This window comes from Megalobrama amblycephala, linkage group LG14 (genome assembly GCF_018812025.1).
Source record: "Megalobrama amblycephala isolate DHTTF-2021 linkage group LG14, ASM1881202v1, whole genome shotgun sequence".
Taxonomy (NCBI): Eukaryota; Metazoa; Chordata; class Actinopteri; order Cypriniformes; family Xenocyprididae; genus Megalobrama; species Megalobrama amblycephala.
Genome location: NC_063057.1, coordinates 27,034,613 through 27,054,143, shown reverse-complemented (window position 1 = coordinate 27,054,143; position 19,531 = coordinate 27,034,613). Strand labels below are relative to the sequence as shown.

At 38.0% G+C, this 19,531-nt stretch overlaps 1 protein-coding gene, 1 long non-coding RNA gene and 1 pseudogene across 4 annotated transcripts; 1 reads left to right on the top strand and 2 right to left on the bottom strand.

Moving 5' to 3' along the window:
- The first annotated feature begins 1,173 nt into the window (after positions 1-1,173).
- LOC125246330 (membrane-spanning 4-domains subfamily A member 8-like) lies at positions 1,174-13,701 on the top strand. Of its 3 annotated transcripts, none has more exons than XM_048157291.1 (8): positions 1,182-1,492; positions 2,639-2,843; positions 3,056-3,166; positions 3,253-3,327; positions 9,945-10,088; positions 10,434-10,547; positions 10,949-11,014; positions 11,182-11,940. In XM_048157291.1, exons 2-8 carry the CDS (start codon positions 2,664-2,666, stop codon positions 11,272-11,274), a joined length of 783 nt encoding a protein of 260 aa, XP_048013248.1. In that variant the 5' UTR covers positions 1,182-1,492; positions 2,639-2,663; the 3' UTR covers positions 11,275-11,940. The 3 variants fall into 3 exon arrangements, with proteins under 3 accessions (XP_048013250.1, XP_048013248.1, XP_048013249.1); XM_048157292.1 differs by lacking the exon at positions 1,182-1,492 and adding an exon at positions 1,517-2,555; XM_048157293.1 differs by lacking the exons at positions 10,949-11,014; positions 11,182-11,940 and adding an exon at positions 13,609-13,701 and having other exon boundaries at positions 1,174-1,492.
- On the bottom strand, positions 7,359-9,937 carry LOC125246378. Its single transcript, XR_007179824.1, has 3 exons — positions 9,412-9,937; positions 7,883-8,012; positions 7,359-7,778 (listed from the first exon to the last, which is right to left on the bottom strand). It is a non-coding gene; the product is annotated as an uncharacterized LOC125246378 (long non-coding RNA).
- An 843-nt stretch (positions 13,702-14,544) lies between the features above and the next one.
- LOC125246322 lies at positions 14,545-19,401 on the bottom strand (annotated as a pseudogene).
- Between the last annotated feature and the right edge of the window lie 130 nt (positions 19,402-19,531).

The window sequence follows — 19,531 nt, the reverse complement described above, 5'->3', positions numbered from 1 at the left end:
AGTGTAAGGCTTGATTTTCCTGCTAAACAAAAACTGAGATAAAGCGTCCTGCAATAAAGTAATAAAACTTTAATCTGGAAAGAAGATCTCAAAGAAGTAGCAATGGACAACGCCTTGCCCCCACTCCAAAAGGACAACACCCCCCCCCCCCCCCTCACACACACACACAAACTCTCCTTCCCCCTGCCTCAAGTCACTGAAAGTTATTCAAAACATATAATGTAACTTGTGTATCTATTGTTTTTCCTTTTTCATGTTTGGTATCATTTAATTTGTCTCAGTGCGATTGGTAAAACGGTCTCAATTTCACAGCAGTCACTAGAATTATGAAGAAGATTGAAAACTAAGGAAAATTCTGTCCTCTTTTGGGTGGTGCCTTTTGTGAAAACCCACTTCTCTCCCCCAAAACAGGTGCTGGTATAGTAAATATTTACAACCCTTTTATTCTGGTTCTGGTATAAAAGGTAAAGAGCAAAGCAGTCATGTGGGACCTTCTGTAACCAGAACCCCCATACAGAGATGGGTGAATGTCTGAAGACATTCACCCATCACTGTGTATATATGCATTTCTTTGAGTAATCGATGTTATGCATTTAACATTTCTGAATTGGCTTCTAATTGTCTAATTGTAATGTAATTGGCATGATATATTTTTACTTGACAAATAAAATGTTATATTTGATTTACTCTGGATTCTCCTGATATCATTATTACCAGTAAATTATGGGAGGCTAATGCTACCGTAAATCTGTGTCCAGGGTAAAACAAACTGAAGGCGCATGAATGAAGGAGCAGTAGGCACTTCATCTGAAGACCTTTTGATTTCTGTTTACCACTGATTTAGCAAGTTGTATGGAAGTGGCTAAATTAAAATACACTTTTGTTCGAGTGAGCAGTAGGCAACCGACTAAAGGTATTAGCCAACTTATTACACCCTCTGACGAAGATCAGACTGGCGAGTTTATGTCCGTGAGTTTACCGCGAAATCCCGGGGCGAGTATCTCTGTGCGGCATCGGGTCCCTAATGACTGAACAATTGAAATATGGAATATCCAGAATCATCAAATATCTAAACTAATGCATAACTAATGATGAATTTCTAATTGGAAACACAACCTAAGTGTAAGAATCATTTGAAATTGGAGTCAGATTAAACGAGTGAAATTAAGTGAACTTCATAGAGACGCTGAAAAGACATACACGCTTAAACCTTCCCTGTCCTGTGGGAAACCGTCATTGGACCCATTAGGCGGGCCTTACAGTAGTCTTGCACTTGGTCTTTGTAGTTCTTCTACTGTTTCCCCGCCCTAATTTGGCACAAGTTCTCCCTGTTTTCCCTCCAGTATTTTTAGTCCTGTGTTGGCCATTGTCTCGCATCGGCTGTTGCTTGTATTCCTTGACTTCCTGCTGTTTCCTCTCATGGATTATTGAACAGCTTTTAATCAGCATATAGATCCAGCTTCCTCACTTCATTTTTAACAGCATATTAGAGGTAAGTCTTGCACTACTGATTACTGGGCCAAATTTGTTAATGACTCTGGGAAAGTGTTACTTACATTATGAGTTTTTCATTACAAATAAGGAAAGATTAATTGCTTTAACCAAAACACAGAAATTCTACCCTGTTAAACATTTTCTAAGTAAATTTAAGGACACTGATGTTAGCTGCTGTTTTTTTTTTCAAATTATACATAAATGTAAGTCGTCTTACCAAAAAGACATTTTCTCAGTAGTCTTACAAGAATTTCTATTATTTTCTACCATTCTACCATTTTCAATTTCTACCATACAAACTAACAATAATAGAAAAGCTTCAAAAACTCTTTTCTATCTTCATCATCTTTGAATAAAGTGGTTTGAGTGAATTAAATAATGTAGAAACAACAAATACGGTACGGCTGTGCTGATCATTTTTTGTACATTATTTACAAGCCTGTTTCCAAACCAGCATGCAGGTTATATAAAATACAACTAAGCCAAATTAAGTAAGATTTAATTTAATCATATTATTATGAATGGTAATATTTATTACAGTGGAGTTTCAGGCTTGATTTCCTGGAAACAGTGGGCAGCTGTGCTGCCCCTCATAACCATCTGAGCTCCACCCACTTATCTTTAATTCTGGGAAACAGTTTCATAACACAGGATGTGTTTTCTCAGAGGAGTAAACTATAAAAACACACAGCAAAATGTGAAAAAACAACTGAAAAACAACCTTTTTTCTAGTAAAACAGAATAGATCTCATTTGATTACCTTCACACAAATTACTATCTTTACAATATGTCTGCAAATTTTATTAATGAGTAGTTTATTCCTTTATTTAGTAATTCATGGATTTATAAGTTGGGCACTTTTGTAAATGCAATTGTTAAATGCTGTAGATCAGTTTAAACAAGATTTGTTTGTAATATAATATCTGTAAAAAGTTATTCTAGTTACCAATAATTCTGTGACATGACTGCATTAACTGCATACGTTTTTCCAGAATATGAAGACCACTGATTGTTTATTACAATAATGTATGTTAACATAAAATATTTTAATAAATACACAGGTAAGAATATTTATGAAAATCTATTTTATATTCTTATTCTTCACATGGTTTTTCATGTCTTGATTAACTGTGATTTTGTACAGGTCAATCTCATATTCAGAAACAAGAATGTCCAGTACCGTCATACCCACAAACTCTGGGACGCTGGTCATCCAGTTTCAGCCATCAGAACAAACGGCACCAGCTGAAAGAGGGACAAATGCTCCAGTGAATGTTCATATCCCACAGGCAGCTTCACTTCCTCAAGGACTTCATGCATTTCTGAAAGGACAACCAAAAGCACTTGGGGTAAGAAATCTTTCAATAATTGATTATCATATGTGTCTGTCAGTGTGAAGGAGGAAATGTACAGGAACAAATCCAAAAAAGCAGTAGTACAAACATTAACTGTTGAGACATTAACCTGCAATATATATAACATTAACCTGCAATATATATATATATATATATATATATATATATATATATATATATATTATACATTTTCTGGTCTTACTCAGATTATCCAGATAATGATCGGCCTGCTGATTCTCCTGCTTGGCATTGTGTGTACAGTCGGTGCAATATCCATCTTTGTCTCCAGTGGTATTCCTTACTGGGGATCTCTTATCGTGAGCAAACTTTACACAACTAAGTACAGTTCTGTCTTTTATAAGCTAAATATTCTAACTGAAGCTTCCTTTATCTCTTCTCTCAGTACATTATCGCAGGATCACTGAGCATTGCTGCAGAAAATGCACTCCATGGCAAAGGCACCTCCAGTATGTGTTTGGTATGTAGACATCGCTTTGTATTTTCAGGGGTCCAAACACCATCAAGTTGTCAAAAGAATTTTCAGTTCGTCAACGCATTTCAAAGATATTAGTTGATTGGTCACTCAGCCAACACCCATTTTTATGAATTGACTAGTATTTGCTGTAATGGTGCAATGAATCTCAAAAATCACGGTTTGAATCATATCACGGTTTCCGAGTAACTTGTGGCTCATTTTTCAGATCAGCAAATAAAATAAAAATAGGGGTTTTGAGACAAATGTAACTTTGCATTTCATTTATTACTTAAAGAACACTTTAAGTACTTCGATACCACAGCAAAAACTATTAGCCTAACTAAAACATTATCAAAGACAAGCGAACAGACAGTAAAAATAAGAATACACACATTAAAACATTAATAAATACTATAGTACAGTTACATATAAAGTTAGATCTAATTGTAGTATTCAGGTACAGAAATGTAATAATTAGGTATAATTTCACTACATGCATAGTGTTCGCTGTATAAATTAAACTGATTAATCAGTGTTAAAGCTGTGTTTTGTTGTTTAACATTAATGACAAAGCAACAGTTATAGGCTGCACAGAAACAATGCATGAATGTACGGGGAACCAATATGATGATACCAGGAAGCCCTGGTAGACCCGTGGCGCCGTCTGTGCCAGATGTTCCATGTCTGCTATGAATACAGCACCCCATCTTGTGTAGTGGGTGTGATCATATGCAGCAAACCAGGGCATCATGCTCTTGAAGGCCGACATGTAAAGCTTCCAGTCACCACATCTCAGTGCCCGTGTGAATGCCAGGAGAATAGACACAAGGTCCATGTATTGTCGCCAGAAGGTAAATGTTGGTTTGTCTTCATTAGCCTTGTCAAACTCAGCAAGGAGATCTTGAACCTCTCCAACTTTCAGAACAAGATCTTCATAGCATGCTGCAGCTGCCTCAATATCTCCACATCGTATGTTTTCAGAGAGTGCGTCTGCCAACTCAAAGCAACTGTTGTCTATTGTGCTATCATTGTCATCCACCCATTGCAGAAAGATTGGCCACAGTATTCTCCAAAGCGCTTCAAATGCAAGTTCGTGTGCACGGGCTACACCGTTCCATCCCTTTCCCTTCATTATGTTTTCAGCTGTGTTCTTTCCGGACAGACCACTTTCCTCAAGAATGTCCCTCAGTCCAGAATCAGCAAGATGGTGTTGAAATGTTCATCTGCACATGAAAGCCACCCAAGAGAATAATAATATCCTCACACTCTTTTTGATGGTGCGAGTGAAGTAACTTTGCAGTAGAGCTGCTCATCAAAGGTTATGATTGTGTACTTTTGTGCTGACACAGCAGTGCCCCTTGTGGTGTGATACTCTTGTGGTATTTATTGATTATTATTTTTTAATGATCATGCTTGCACATAAATTGGATTATATTGCACATTTACCCAAAATTATAGTAGGCAAAAAAAAAAAAAAAAATCCGCTTTTACCACTAGGTTAATTAGGTAAATTAGGTTGTATGCTTGTACCAAAAAGTGTCTGACAAAGTTTTAATATCAGTTTTGGCCCCCTGACTACCAGAGGTCTCCGTTTCACCACTTAAAACTTTTTCATTGCACACACACAGTCACTTCACTCTGGACTACATTTCCCACAATTCCCCAGATAGACACTGATCACACTCACACCTGTTTTCCATCAGGAACCCTTTATAAGCACTCCCTCAGACACACGTTGCTGAGTATTGTTTAGCCTTGTTTTTGATATTGTCTCCTTGTTCCTTACCTGTGTTTTTGAACCTGGACTGTTTCTTTTTTCATGATCGTTTGCTGCCTGACCTTAGCCTGTGTTTGGATTACTCTTTTGCCTTGCACTCTTGTTTCTGTTTGCTGTTGTTTGACCTCTGCCTGTACGACTACGCTCATTTTAATTAAGCCTGCACGTGGATCTCCAACTCTGTTGTCCCACCCCATCTGTTATAGTATCTAATCTTTAGTGACGATTATAATTGTCATACATTCAGTTCACACTAAACTTACATACATCATCGCCAGACCCTAGTGTTAAAAAGTTATCAAAGGAATTTTGATTTGTTTTATCGTTGGGGAGATACTGGCTGATATGTTTCTGAGTGTGGTGCATAATGGCTAATTGAAATCCTAATATTATAATGGAAATCCTGATGCCAGAGCAGTCAGGATCCTGAGGTTTGTCCCCTCCAGAGGCAAATGCCGTTCATCTCTCTCTACGGTGCCTGTTTGTCTTCGGTTCCCTCAGGTAGTTTCCCTCAGCAGTAGTTTCCCGCATGTCACCCGAGGGTGGTTCGCTCTCTCTGCAGTCATGCCAATCGTTCCCTGCCGGGGCTCCGCTTCAGGGCACTGTGCTGGGTGCCCATATTCCACCAGAGGCATCATGGGACCAGGAAAAGCTTAATCTGCTGTGTCCGGTTAGGGCACTGGATGCATATGTCCACAGAGCTGCCATGTGGAGAAAAGCTGAACAGCTATTTGTATGTTTTGGAGCACCTAGGAAGGGTCTCCCAGCATCCAAGCAGAGGATGAGCAAGTGGGTGGTTGAGGCCATCTCACTTGCTTACGAGTCAGTTGGACAGCCTTCACCATTGGCTGTTAGGGCTCATTCGACCCGGAGTATGGCTGCCTCTAAGGCTTCAGGGATGTCATTCCCTAAATGACATTTGTGATGCGGCAGACTGGTCCTCACCGCACACATTTGTGAGGTTTTATGAACTTGACCTCGGCTCCACTCCAGGGGCACAGGTGTTACTGTGAGTTGTGCACTTCGGCCTCACACAAACGGTCACTTGCTCATATGGCGACGTTGGGATTATTGTTCCCATAGCGACTACGCAGCGCGAGTTCCCTTGAAAGGGAACACCACGGTTATGTATATAACCTTAGTTCCCTGAATAGGGAACGAGACGCTGCGTCACCCTGCCATACTCCCGTCATGCCCGTAAGCGATTTGCTTCAGTTTTCAGAAGCTGAATGAGAGTGTTTTCGGGCTGGCTCTATGGTTCCTGGTCAGTGACATCACAGGGAACCAAGGTTATATACATAACCGAGGCGTTTTCCGTCCTTGGGCGCCATCTAGCTGCGAAAAAATGAATAACACTTTATTTAACTATATGCCACAAAATTTGAACCAGATGCAGCTCACATGTAGGAGAGCATCACCAAAAATATTTTTTTTCTCTGATCTTATTGCCTTCCTGAGTTATTCCATGTTAAACAAAAAAAATAATTAAAAATTATAAAAATATAAATTTTTTCACTGTATGAAAAGAGGTGTATCCGTACTAGGAAACTCCTGTATACACCACTGATTTTCGGACGTATCTACTAGAGTGTATACATCGAATTCCATCAAGTTAGGATACTTCCGTAATGATACCAATTTGGATGTATCCTGGTGAAGGGATATTACTGTGGTACATACAGCCATTTTTTGCCATGCAAGTAATCCACTCAAGAATTTTGTCAGGAGACATTTTCACACCTCAAGAGCCCTTTGCACTTCACACCTTGACACACCTCTGCTGTCCCTATTGGTGTTTTTTCTCAACTTTGATTGGTTGTTTTAAACAAAAACCCACCCAAAACCCTGAAAACTATTGAGACAGCACCCTGTCAATTTCCTGATACTAGTATTTGATTGGTCACGGTTTTCATTTAGCCCAACCCAAGCCCTCATAGCATAGTGACTTGATTGGTTTTGGCCAGCTATGTTTATAAACCTTAATCACCCCACCCACTATACAACCCAACCCCCTCAAAATGGAAAACAGAATGGATTTAGAATTTCTTTTAATTAAAATTAAACCAAACACTTAAAGCATTAAATATATAAAGAAAACTATATAGGACCTGTACAGGGGAAAAAGTACTTTTATAAAATTTAACCAAACACAGCAAACACAAGCAATATTATAACAGTTACAGAATATAAAACTAAATAAATTTAACTTAATATGTACACACAGCAAAGTATTTAAAATTTAACCAAACACAGCAAACACAAAGAATATAAAAAAAATAAGTTGCAGAATATGAAACTAAATAAATCTAACCTAATAAGTATACAGAGTAAGAATAAGACAAAACAGAAGAGAATAAGTGAACAAATGTGCAATTTGTGGTGCAGTTATTAAAACTGCAAAGCCAGTGCAGTTTAAAGTTCAAGAAATGAAGGTCCATCATGTCCATTTCCGTTAGCCTTAACACGCTGATGATGTAAAAGAGTGTAGCACATGTCTGCTTACAATCTGCGCTGAAGCTGCTGACAAAGTTCTGACAGTTGTGGGTTCCTGTGAGATGGAGACCTCACAATCCACACTGGCCTTCCGTCAACAATGGCATCCTCCTCATCAGACATCAGCTCCACCGTTGCAGTCTGCCAAAGCTCTCTCTCTGCATCTGTTTGAACAACCTTGGACCTGGAATCCAGCAACTGTGTTAACCACTAAAAAAACACCCAGAAATGTATCAAACTTAAAACAATAGTTCACTCAACTGTACTCAACTGTCATAATGTACTCACTCTCATGTTCTTCCAGTCTTTTTTTGGCTGCCCTTGTGGTTGCTTTCTCAGTCATTTTAGCATACCGCTTGTGTTCCTCTGAAGTGTGTGGGATCCAGGATGAACGGTCAAAGCCAGAGTAGTTAGTTTTCTAGTATAGGCACACAATGCAGTGTTGGGGGTAACGCATTACAAGTAACTTGAGTTACGTAATCAGATTACTTTTTCAAGTAACTAGTAAAGTAACGCATTACTTTTTCAATTTACAACAAAATATCTAAGTTACTTTTTCAAATAAGTAATGCAAGTTACTTTTTCACATTTATTGACTGACATGTTGTCCCCATGTTGAGAGGAATACAGTGCAGAGATATTGTGTGCGCTGTGTAAGCAATGATGGTTATTGTAGTTCTAGACTAAATGTGAACATGCATTTACTCATCTCACTTGCACGAAATCATTCAGTATTCCTCAAAATGAATAAAAACAGTGAAATGCAATCTCAGAATTTTTGCAAACCTGTAATAATTAACTATATTAAATTACACAAATATACTTTATGTATTTAATCTCAATTATTAACCAATGTCTTTGCTGCTGACCTTCAATTCAACCATACTAATAAGCAAAAAATACTTTAGATTAGATTTAGAAATAAGAACTAGAACTTCCTTCTACTGTATCTTATTCTTCTTAAATCCAGAACGGCAGCACATCTGAAAGATTTGTTTGAGCTGCGCCCTCTACTGTACAGGTGTAAATATGCTTTTCCTTCAGCCTAAGGCTTATTGATTTCACTTTTGGTGTGAAAGGGCCTTTTTGCCAAAATTAGAATGTTTTTGTTGTTATTAAAAAACAAACAAACAAGCAAGCCCAGCCCTGGTGAGAAAAAGTAACGCAAAAGTAAAGTAACGCATTACTTTTCATAAAAAGTAACGAAGTAACGCAATTAGTTACTTTTTTAGGGAGTAACGCAATATTGTAATGCATTACTTTTAAAAGTAACTTTCCCCAACACTGACACAATGTGTTATAATATGTTCATTATGTCCTCAGTTGTATATTGATGTAATACTGTCCTGTGTTATGCATGTGTGTAAGCCACAAGGGGGCACTAAAGTATAAGCTACAGAAGACGCGTTTGCATTATTATGTTTGTCCCGGTTGTTTTACGGTTCTCTCTTACTGAAAAAAGAAAAAGAAGCCGTCTGACCGTGAGACTGATGTGTCGGCAGCTAGAAAAAATAAATATGCCAATAACGGCTAAAGATGACTCATCTCCCGTCCACTTTTTCCTCCGAATGCAACGTTAGCTGCAACAATAGTGTAGTGCAACTCAACACAATGGCTAACCCCCCTCCCAGACCTGGCTATGAAAACAAAGCCAGCACCTCCTGCGAGTCATTAACATATGAAAACCCTTCACACCTCACAGCCACCACTCCTCGCAGCTAGCTGGGAGAATTCCTAGGAAACTTTCACCGATTCCTGTATACATCCACATACATCAGGTTTCTGAAAGTTTTACAGAGTTTACATTCGCATATTACCTTTCCAAGCAGTCTGCCTCATACATTTGGGAAACTTCAAGTTTAGCAAGGATTTCCCATCCCATATTTGTCCGGATACAGCTCTTTTCATGCAGTGTTTGTCTTTTGTCAGCAGTTTTTCAGCCTGAAAATGTCCAAATGTAATGTAATTTATATTTTCTAAAAAGTGTTCTACCAAATGATACCTACCTTTTGACTCTCCTTGCTACAGTTACGGAGTAATGAGTCTTTACTTTTTTGTGTGTCGCTCAGAAAAAAAAAAACTCTAAAAAACCTTCAGGTCTTAAAAGGTTAAGAGACATCTCAAGGCATTATAAGGTATTATCTATAAGGTAACACTAATATAATAAGATAACCTTGTTTGAAATGGGTTTGGCTAAAAGAAAATTTTGGTTTTGTCTTTCAGACAAATGCTCCATATATGTATAAATATATATGTGCTCCGTATATTGTTTCATGATCTGCTTTAACACATTAGGTAAAGTGCTTGGAAACTTATTAACTTGTTTTGTGTTATTGTTTTCTGCCCATAGGTGAAAGGTTCACTTGGAATGAGCATCATAAGTGCTATAACTGCAGGCATTTCCATTATTATACTTTCACTGGATTTGTCCGTAGGACGACTGAACATTTACTGCTATGATTATGACTGTTCCTATTTGGAGGTCAACTATAGGGTATGTTAACTTTTCTATTCACTTCTATTTAGTAATTACTATAAGATCACTGTGTTGTCAGTAGAGTTGTTAAAGTCTAGCTGTAATCTGAAATAACCTGTCCGTTCCCTTTTTTTACTGGCTTTTAATAGAATGATCTAAGAGACTTCCTACTATTATTGATCTTTTACAACATAAGAAGGCATTGATATTACTCATTAATTGTAAACTCAGTCTAGTTTATGTTATATTACCATATGAACCTGTACATTCTGCAATTTCAGCCAGCATACCAGTGTGATTAACTATCATTTATTTGATTAATATTTGTGCTAATCATGAGTGGTTTGTTTGGGTTTGTTTCAGACACTCTTTCTGGGGATATCTGGTGTGACTTTGGTATTCACTCTCCTTGAGTTCATCATCTCCATCTGTCTGTCAGCATTTGCCTGTAAAGCCAACGCCTGCTGTTCTTCTCAGGTGAGTCATGTGTTCAGGTCTAGAAGATGAGTGGCCACTACGGTGTTCTGGGTGCTTGCTAGGACATTGCAGATTGACAGAAAGATGGGTAGTTTTTCAGTTTCAAAAATCAGCACAAAGGCACAAGTTTCCACACCTAAACAGGGGTGAGTTTCCCGAAAGCATCGTTAGTGAACCATGGTCGTTAGTCCCATTGAACTCTATTGGTAACGACGGAACTTGCAACCATAGTTCGCTTTGGGAAACGCACCCCTGTTCAGCAGAATTTTAGACTTTCCCTTTTTCCATTTCCATTTGAAATACAGTTCTGTCTATAAACCTGTAATACTGGAACTGCCAATGTTATTGAATTTATATCACAGTAAGAAGGTATAAAACACTACATGTGCTTTTCTCCAAAGGTGCTGAATGTTCACCATGTTGTAATTCCACAGTCCCATCAGACACATAATCTTAACCAGTCAGAGGTAAGAGAAGCTTGTAGCCCCGGTCTAATTGGACTTTGTGTAAAATGGATACAAATTAGTGTTTAGTGTTGATTATATATATATATATACACACACACACTATGTTCAAGATTAGTATTATCAATAAATAACCTGTGAAGCTGATGGCACACCTGTTTTTTTTGCAGGTTCCTCTGGTCAGCGTCTCTTCCATGCCTCTTCATCCTGCAGAAAATCCCCCACAATACAGTGAATGTTCTGCTCCTAAATATGAACCTTAAAAAGTGAGACAAAACTGTGGTCCTGCTGTTGAGTTTTATGCTTTTACAGTGATTTACTGTCCTGATTTATCTCTGCCAGTGGAGTAAAGTATTTCTTTTTGGATACTTTGTAGTTTTACTGAGTATCGAAGATATTTGCAACTTTTATTCTCTGCTTGACTACATTTTTGAAATGTACATTTTACTCCAATACATTTGAGTAATGCAGTTACACATATTTTGCATGGCACCTAACTTTTTCTGCAGCAGTTTGTTTCTGCTATAGAGAAGCGATATCGCCATCTACAGGGCATTGAAGGTACAGTACTATATATTGTGCATTTTGCCTTTACTCACCCAAACTAGTCAAGAAAGTTACTTTAGGTGAATGTGAGAGCATTAGCAGGTAGTTGCTGAATTGCAGGTGTTTAAGAGACGAGGTCATGACCGCACTGGTGATGAGGCAGAAACCAGCACATCCAGTGCAAGAAGGCTTTGACTAATTAATTTTTTTCTTTATTTTATTTATCCTTTATATCGAAGAGACATGGCCTTTTTGTGAAGTTGAGGTTAACTGAGACTTGAGAGTTTGTAGACGTTTAAGAGGCTGTTGTGTTGACCTTGATTTATTGCAATATTGAGGTGTTCAGTTTTATTTTGACTTGAGAAAATAAACATGATATCTCATTTTACAAATCATTTGTTTCTTATTTTCACTGGCATGTCTTTAAGGTGTTGAGGACAAGTGCATCTTTGAGCCTACATTCAGTATGAGTAAAATACTTAAGTACTGTTAAAATCAGATCTTAGAGGCCTTAGTTCAATTAGGACATTTAAGTGCTTTTATAAACGTTCATTAGAAAGAAAAAAAAACATTACTGGTGTACATCTTGAGATAAAACAATGGCACTGTTAGTGCAAGTTACTTTGAGTTAAAAAAGCTCAAAAATACATTTTAGTCTAGGACTAGCTTAAAGGATTAGTTCACTTTCAAATTAAAATTTTCTGATAACTTACTCACCCCCATGTCATCCAAGATGTTCATGTCTTTCTTTCTTCAGTCGAAAAGAAATTAAGATTTTTGATGAAAACATTCCAGGATTATTCTCCTTATAATGGACTTCAATGGCCTCAAACAGTTGAAGGTCAAAATAACAGTTTTCAGTGCAGCTTCAAAGGTCTTTAAACGATGCAAGACGAGGAATAAGGGTCTTATCTAGAGAAACGATCGGTCATTTTCTAAAAATCTCATCTTGAACTAGCTCTCTTCTTCTTCTTCTCTATTAGAATTCCAGCAGTGTAGACACTGCTAAGAGTATTACTGCCCTCCACAGGTCAAAGTTTGAACTAATTGTTATATACTTGCACTAGCATATTGTTTATGACAATTTAGTTCAAACCTGTAGAAGGCAGTCAAAAACTTTCATTTCTTTTCGACTGAAGAAAGAAGGACATGGACATCTTGGATGACATGGAGGAGAGTAAATAATCAGGATATTTTTATTTGAAAGTGGACTAATCCTTTAAGCCTTGTCTGTGAAACTGGGGGTAAGATTTTTACTCAAATTGTATTGGAATTGGTTACTTGTAATGGAGTCATTTTCACTGTAAGGTATCTGTACTTTTACGTGTTCGGGTTCTTTTCACACCTCTGATCTCTGCTTTCCATTCACTAAAAAGAGAACATGAATGTAATCACTGGATCAAATAGTAAATACAGATTTCTTAGTCACTTATGTGTAACCAATTATTACAATTACTAGTTCACAATTTTCTTTACATCAACAATGCTGCCTAATCATCAGTGTAACTCACTCTTTTTTACTTTATTGAATATAATTGATACAAACTGAATGTTTAAAACTTGCAAATCAAAAGGAAATATTAAAATTATTCTTCAAAGTCTCAGTCCTCTGTGTCTCCTTCAGCAGACTTCCTGTTTTGGGATTGGAAAAACTCCAGCTTGCCTCAACAGACCTGCCTTGAAGTTTGTAGTATGCCCAGTAAGAGTTTGATTAGCAGGTTCAGGTGTGTTTAATTGGGGTTGGCGTTAAGCTCGGTGGGACAGTGGCCCTCAAAGAGCAGGATTGGACACCCTTGAATTGTGCAATCATCAGTATCTTTGTTGTTCGTTTTTTTTTTTTTTTTTGTGTGTGTGTGTGTGTGTGTTAAAGGGGTCATCAAATTGTTCTTGATATTTACACATCAGAACTCAAAACTTTACTCCTCATTCTGCATTTGTCCAGTTGGTTGGGGAAGAGAATAGCCTACTGGATACTGGAACTGTCTGCCAATGTTATTGAATTTATATTGCAGTAAGAAGGTATAAAAAACTACATGTGTATTTTTCCAAAGGTGCTGAATGTTCACTATGTTGTAATTCCACAGCCCCCGGAACGAACGCAGCGCCAGTTCCATTTTTTCCGCAAGTAGAAGCGTAAGGGAAGTAATAGGGAAGGCGTAGGACATACAGTACAAGCTTTTTGAAGAATACGAAAGTGCGGTTTTGGCGGAACCACTTGGAAGGTGATCATTTGTTTATATAAAGCATATGCATTCAATTTTTTTGGAAAATGACTGATCATCTCTCTAGATAAGACCCTTTATTTCTCGTCTGGTATTAAAGTCCTTTGAAGCTGCACTGAAACTGTAACTTTGACCTTCAACCGTTTGGTGCTCCATTGAAGTCCACTATAAGGAGAATAATCCTGGAATGTTTTCATCAAAAACCTTCATTTCTTTTCGACTGAAGAAAGAAGGACATGAACATCTTGGATGACATGGGGGTGAGTAAATTATAAGGGAAATTTTAATTTGAAAGTGAAATAATCCTTTAATAAAACTTGTGCACAATACATATTTGGTTCCGACTCCCCGTTTGTGAATAAATTGGCTCTTAAATGATTTAGATCTTATTACCAGCTATAAGCACTGTAAATTCTAAGAAAGAATTTTTCTTCTATGGCCAAGAAAAATACCCTTCTCTTAGAATTAATTAATAATCAATACTGATTGTTCACAGAATTAACTGATTGATTGTAATTTTAATGTGGCTACATCAAGTTAATCTGATTAACTGATTCAAATGTTCATAATCATAATTAATAATCATTTGTTATGAATAATTATTGATATTTTTCACTTCGCTACAGTAGCCTGGATTTCAAACAAATATGCATTTTGCCTTACAAAAAATAGGAACTTTAATAGTTGATTTTAAAAAAATATACTAAGGTTCAAGTATATGTCGTCATAAAGTAGCTTATACTAACATCAATGTACTAATAGTATATTTTTAACTAAATTGGCCCACTTTTTATAAAGTGTATAAAGTATACTTTAAGTGCAACACTAACTTTTACAAGTTTACAACTATGTTTCTCATTTGTACTGCAAGTGAACACTGTTTCTATTTAGGTATTAATTTCAATGCTTAAAATATCCCTTTAACTATACTTTAAGTTGCCAGTCAGTGCGATGTACACTACCAGTGGACACAAAAATCCACATACTCAGAATTAGGAGCATACCAGTTTTCATTAGAAATCAATATTTTCAAACATTTTTTTATAGGGCAGTATGTACAACAGTGTGAAAACAATGGCGACTCAATCAAAAGAGTAAGCACAACTTACAATAAAGAATACTTGCAATTCTTAATTACACTTTCAGTATATCAAACCATTGGGACAAGTGTAACCCAAAAATACTTTACTGTCTGTATAATTCAAGACTTGAGTGTAATTTTAAGTATATTTCTGACATAAATTAGACTGAAATTTTTAAATGTAGTGTACTACTGGCACACTTACATATAAAAATTATTTTTGCAAGGGTACTCTTTAACAAAGAACACAAATAGGGTCTCACATTTCATATGTATCCAGTGTGTAAGTGTGATGTTTTATTACACTGATCACAACTGAATTGTCTTTCTCCAGAGTGAATGCACAGATTATTGCTGAAGTTTACTCCTTTTTCTAACACTGAGGAAAATGGCAATTTCTTTCAAGAATGAGTTGGCAAATGCCGTTTCAGGTCTGTGTGATATGTGAAACACATCTCACACTGAAGACACTTGTAAGGCTTCTCTCCAGTGTGAACTCTCATGTGAGTCTTAAGGTTTCCTTTAGATACGAAACTCTTTCCACACTCTTGGCAGGTGAAAGGCTTCTCTCCAGTGTGGAAATCTCATGTGAACCTTCACGGCTTGATCTGTTTGTGAAACTCCTTCCACACAGTTGACATTTAAAACAGTTTTCTCCTGAATGAATCCTCTTATGATAAGTAAGGTTTTCCTTATATCTGAAACTCTTTCCACACTGATCACAAACAAACGGCCTCTCTCCAGTGTGAATTGTCATGTGAGTCTTAAAAGTGTCTTTTCTTGAGAAGCTCTTCCCACACACTTTGCAGGTGAAAAGCTGCTCTCCAGTGTGATATCTCATGTGGGTCTTAAGAAGTCTGTTTAGTGAGAAACTCTTCCAACACCGTTTGCAGGTGTAAGGCTTCTCTCCAGTATGAACTGTCAAGTGGGCAATAAGGTTTTTTTTCTGTTTAAAACCATTTCCACACTGAGAGCATATGAACGGCCTCTCTTCAGTGTGAACTCTCATGTGAGTTTTAAGATTTCCTTTTAGTGAGAAACACTTTCCACACTGTTGACAGGAGAAAGGCTTCTCTCCGGTGTGAACTCTCATGTGGGCTTTAAGGTTTTTTTTCTGTGTAAATCTCTTTCCACATTGAGAGCACATGAAAGGCTTCTCTCCTGTGTGAACTCTCATGTGGACTCTAGGGTTTCTAGTTCCTGTTTTACGAGTCTGTGAGTAAATACTTTTTTTTCCTCCAGTACTGAAATCATGACATTTCTCATACTGACTTTTCTCTTCTATTTCATTAAATTCTTGATTCTCCTCTTTCACTGCCATCAGGTCTAGGGTAAAAAGAAACAAAAACAACAGTATAATGGCACAAAGCAACAGACATGTAAAACATCAAATCCCAACAACATATATGCTAGACCCTAAACCCACTAAACAACTGAAAAAGGTGTAACATCAAAACCTCTCAGAACCTCTTGTCAATTTTGTTAATTCTTTGCTTTCTTTAGGACAAAATAGTCCCAAAATACTTTCAAGCTCACAGTTATCAAACCCCTTATAAAAACCCACAGTAGAGCACTGGATTGGGATTAGGGCTGGGCGATATATCGCATGCGATTGTCACGCGCATTTCGTCAGTAAAGCCGGTTCCCTGATTACCGCTAAATCGTCATCACCTGCTTTCAAATGGAGCGGCATTTAATAGACAGAGCCGTAGTTCACTGATAAGCTACACAATATCGCGTTCATTATCGCAGATGAATTGCCTTCGATAATGAATGCGATATTGCATAGCTTATCAGTGAACTACGACTCTGTTTATTAAATGCCGTTTCATTTGAAAGCAGGTGATGGCGATTTAGTGGTAATCAGGGTACCGGCTTTACTGACGAAATCCGCGTGACAATCGCATGCGCTATATCGCCCAGCCCTAATTGGGATCCCGTGGGTCCTATGCAACAAGGATTTTGCGGGAGCAGGCAGTTTTACCTTTGCTGCAGTTGGGAGTGGGAGGTCAAAGATTTACTGCAGGTAACGGTATTTAACAAGAAGAATGGAGTCAACAAATGTTCAAAAAAATGTTTAAAGTAAGTTTTCACTATACAAAACCAAAACATATTGGGACAAATTTTTCAGTTGTTAATGAATTTTTTTTTTTTACTTTGTACATTGAAACAAATATACAAAAGTAATGCTGCACAAAAGACTCAAACATTGCACCTCTGGGTTGAGGCGACATCTCTGATCCATTCTTCCAGATTAAAGTAAGCTTTCCTTCAAAGATAAAGCACTTCTTTCTTTCAAGATACTACCAAGAAATCAGTTATTGTTATTTGTCAATTATAAGTGTGTGTTGTTGCAAATACATTGTAAATTCATGTTTGCCACCAAATATTATGGATGTTTTGTTGCCTATCAAAAGCAGAGAGAGTTTTATTTAGCTAATAAAATAGGTCAAAGTTATTTGCCATTTTAGTGCAGTTGTCATTGCAGGGAAACATTGTTCTCTTTTGGTCAAATCACTCAACATTTCAAAACGGGAAACATCTGTTGCGTGTCCATCCATTAAGCCTTATACAATCACAACTATCAGGCCAGGGCTCCCGGGAAGCCCGGACCCCTCCTATATAAAACAGCAGGTCTGGCCCAAAAATTGGCATCCTACATCTCTTCACTCGCGGCATCCAAGCTACGAGCCCTTTTTTCAACACACTCAGTGTTACTTTGGCAAGACTAAACTGCCTCAAAAGACAAGTTACCACTTGTCACAAACTGTAAAAATCATTTTATAGTGAAACATTTTGGCAAAAAAAAAAAAAAAAAAAAAAACTTACCAGTTGAACACTGTTTCTTCTATTAAGTCTAACTAAATCCAGAGCACCTTCTCACACTTGTCTTGGGAGATTTGGATACACTATTGTAGCTAGGGATCCGCATGCAGTATGCCCAGCATGTCTGGGCCGAGAGCATGTCCAAGCAGCACTACAGACAAGGATGTCTTTTAAGCAGTACAGCAAAATCTCTCCTGGAATACTGCGCAGGAGAGCGGTCTTTCTACAGGATGTGTGTAGCGATCCCTTACAGGTGGAGACAGCACAGGATAGCTGCAGGAAACAGAATCGCCTATGCTGATGACAAGTTGGGCTTACTTCAGACGAGCTCTGGGAATTGGTCGCTTTCGAGATAAAGATCAAACCATTCCCTACAGTCCTACCGGACAACAACTAAGTTTCCATCGCTGCCTCAGGAGATCTGTCAGATGAGAAAGAACCATTTGTTCCCCAAACGGAGTTACCTGATTACCCTACAGGGGTAGGGGCTAACAGCAGATTGCAGCAGGCTAAGCAACTCTGCATGAGGCTTGCCTTTGAGCAGCAAACTGATTGGGCAATGACTGGCCGTTTCCTCTCCCTGCCACAAAGCGTTCAAGGCTAGATGGGAAATTCTTCCTTCCTACTACCTTGACAGTTCAAACATTCCCACCTTTCCAGGTATCAAATTTTGAGAAGATTTATAAATCCTCAGCTCAGATGGGGCATGCTACCAATGCGATCACTCTTCTTTTGGCTTACATCAGCGAGGAGGAGAGGAAGGGGCCCTTGTTACAGGGAAAAGACATTACAGTTGTGGACAGAGATACGCACCATGACAGATCTTATTTTGTGCTCTCACACTGCCTAGCTCAATCCACAGTGAGAAATTTAGGTCTGGCAGTAGTTTGTAAAAGAGAATTTTGAGCCTTGTCCTTTTCCACCATAGTGGACAAATTCATCCACTTCATCAATCAGTGGATCATACGATGCAACAGCTGTTCAAGGCGAAGAAGAGGGAACATAAAGCCAACTGTTTGTGCCTTGCAGAGCCCCCATACCAATGCAACAACAGGCAACATGTCAACCTGTTTTTACACATCTTGGCAGGGCCTGAGAAGGGGAAATACATTCTCGTGGGGAGAGTTTAGTACATCCAGGATAAACGGTCAAAGAAAGTCCTTTGCTCAGATGGCAGCAGCCCTGCCCCCTACCCCTTCCCCGGCGAGAGGCAGAAAGAAGAAACAGGCGGCTTACCAAACCCTGATCTTTTTCTCACATTGTCTCTGCAAATCCCCTGGAGAACAATGATGAGCATCGAAAGCACTCACCAGCCACTGCACACACACCACTGGGTTGTGTAGAGAGTGTCAAAAGATAAAAGATTTATTAGTACACAGACAATTGGGTGAAATGCACAAAATCCCAGTGATTAAACACAATCCAAAAGGGATGCAGATTGCAATTTGCAAGAAAACCTTGGGTTTCTCAGGGATAAGACAGTCAAAAAACAAAGAGAGAATGCAAACATTTTGAAGGAAGAGATCAACTCTGTTCTTCTCAAAGAGCAATTCGGGTACCAGCAGAGGAATCAAAGAAGGGGTTGTTCAGCCAGTACTTTCTTATTGCAAAGAAAGAGGGAGGCTAATGCAGAGTCTTACAGTTTTTCTCAGTCGCTTTGGTGCATTTCTCACATCACTATTTACATTTGCACAACAGTTAGTTCAACCTCCACAACATTTAGTCATTTGTGCACATCATAGTAGCAGTTTCTCATTCCTTCGAACAAATTGCAAATGCTTTTGGACATGCATCAATTGCTTTCATACAACTCTCTGCTGTTTTATAACATTATCATTTGCTTAT

Bases quoted from the DNA above. Each gene is read 5' to 3' on its own strand.
- LOC125246330 (XM_048157291.1), top strand. From the start codon at position 2,664: ATGTCCAGTACCGTCATACCCACAAACTCTGGGACGCTGGTCATCCAG. The intron at 10,548-10,948 runs GTGAGTCATGTG...TTTTCTCCAAAG, and splicing joins ACGCCTGCTGTTCTTCTCAG to GTGCTGAATGTTCACCATGT. The intron at 11,015-11,181 runs GTAAGAGAAGCT...TTTTTTTTGCAG, and splicing joins ATAATCTTAACCAGTCAGAG to GTTCCTCTGGTCAGCGTCTC.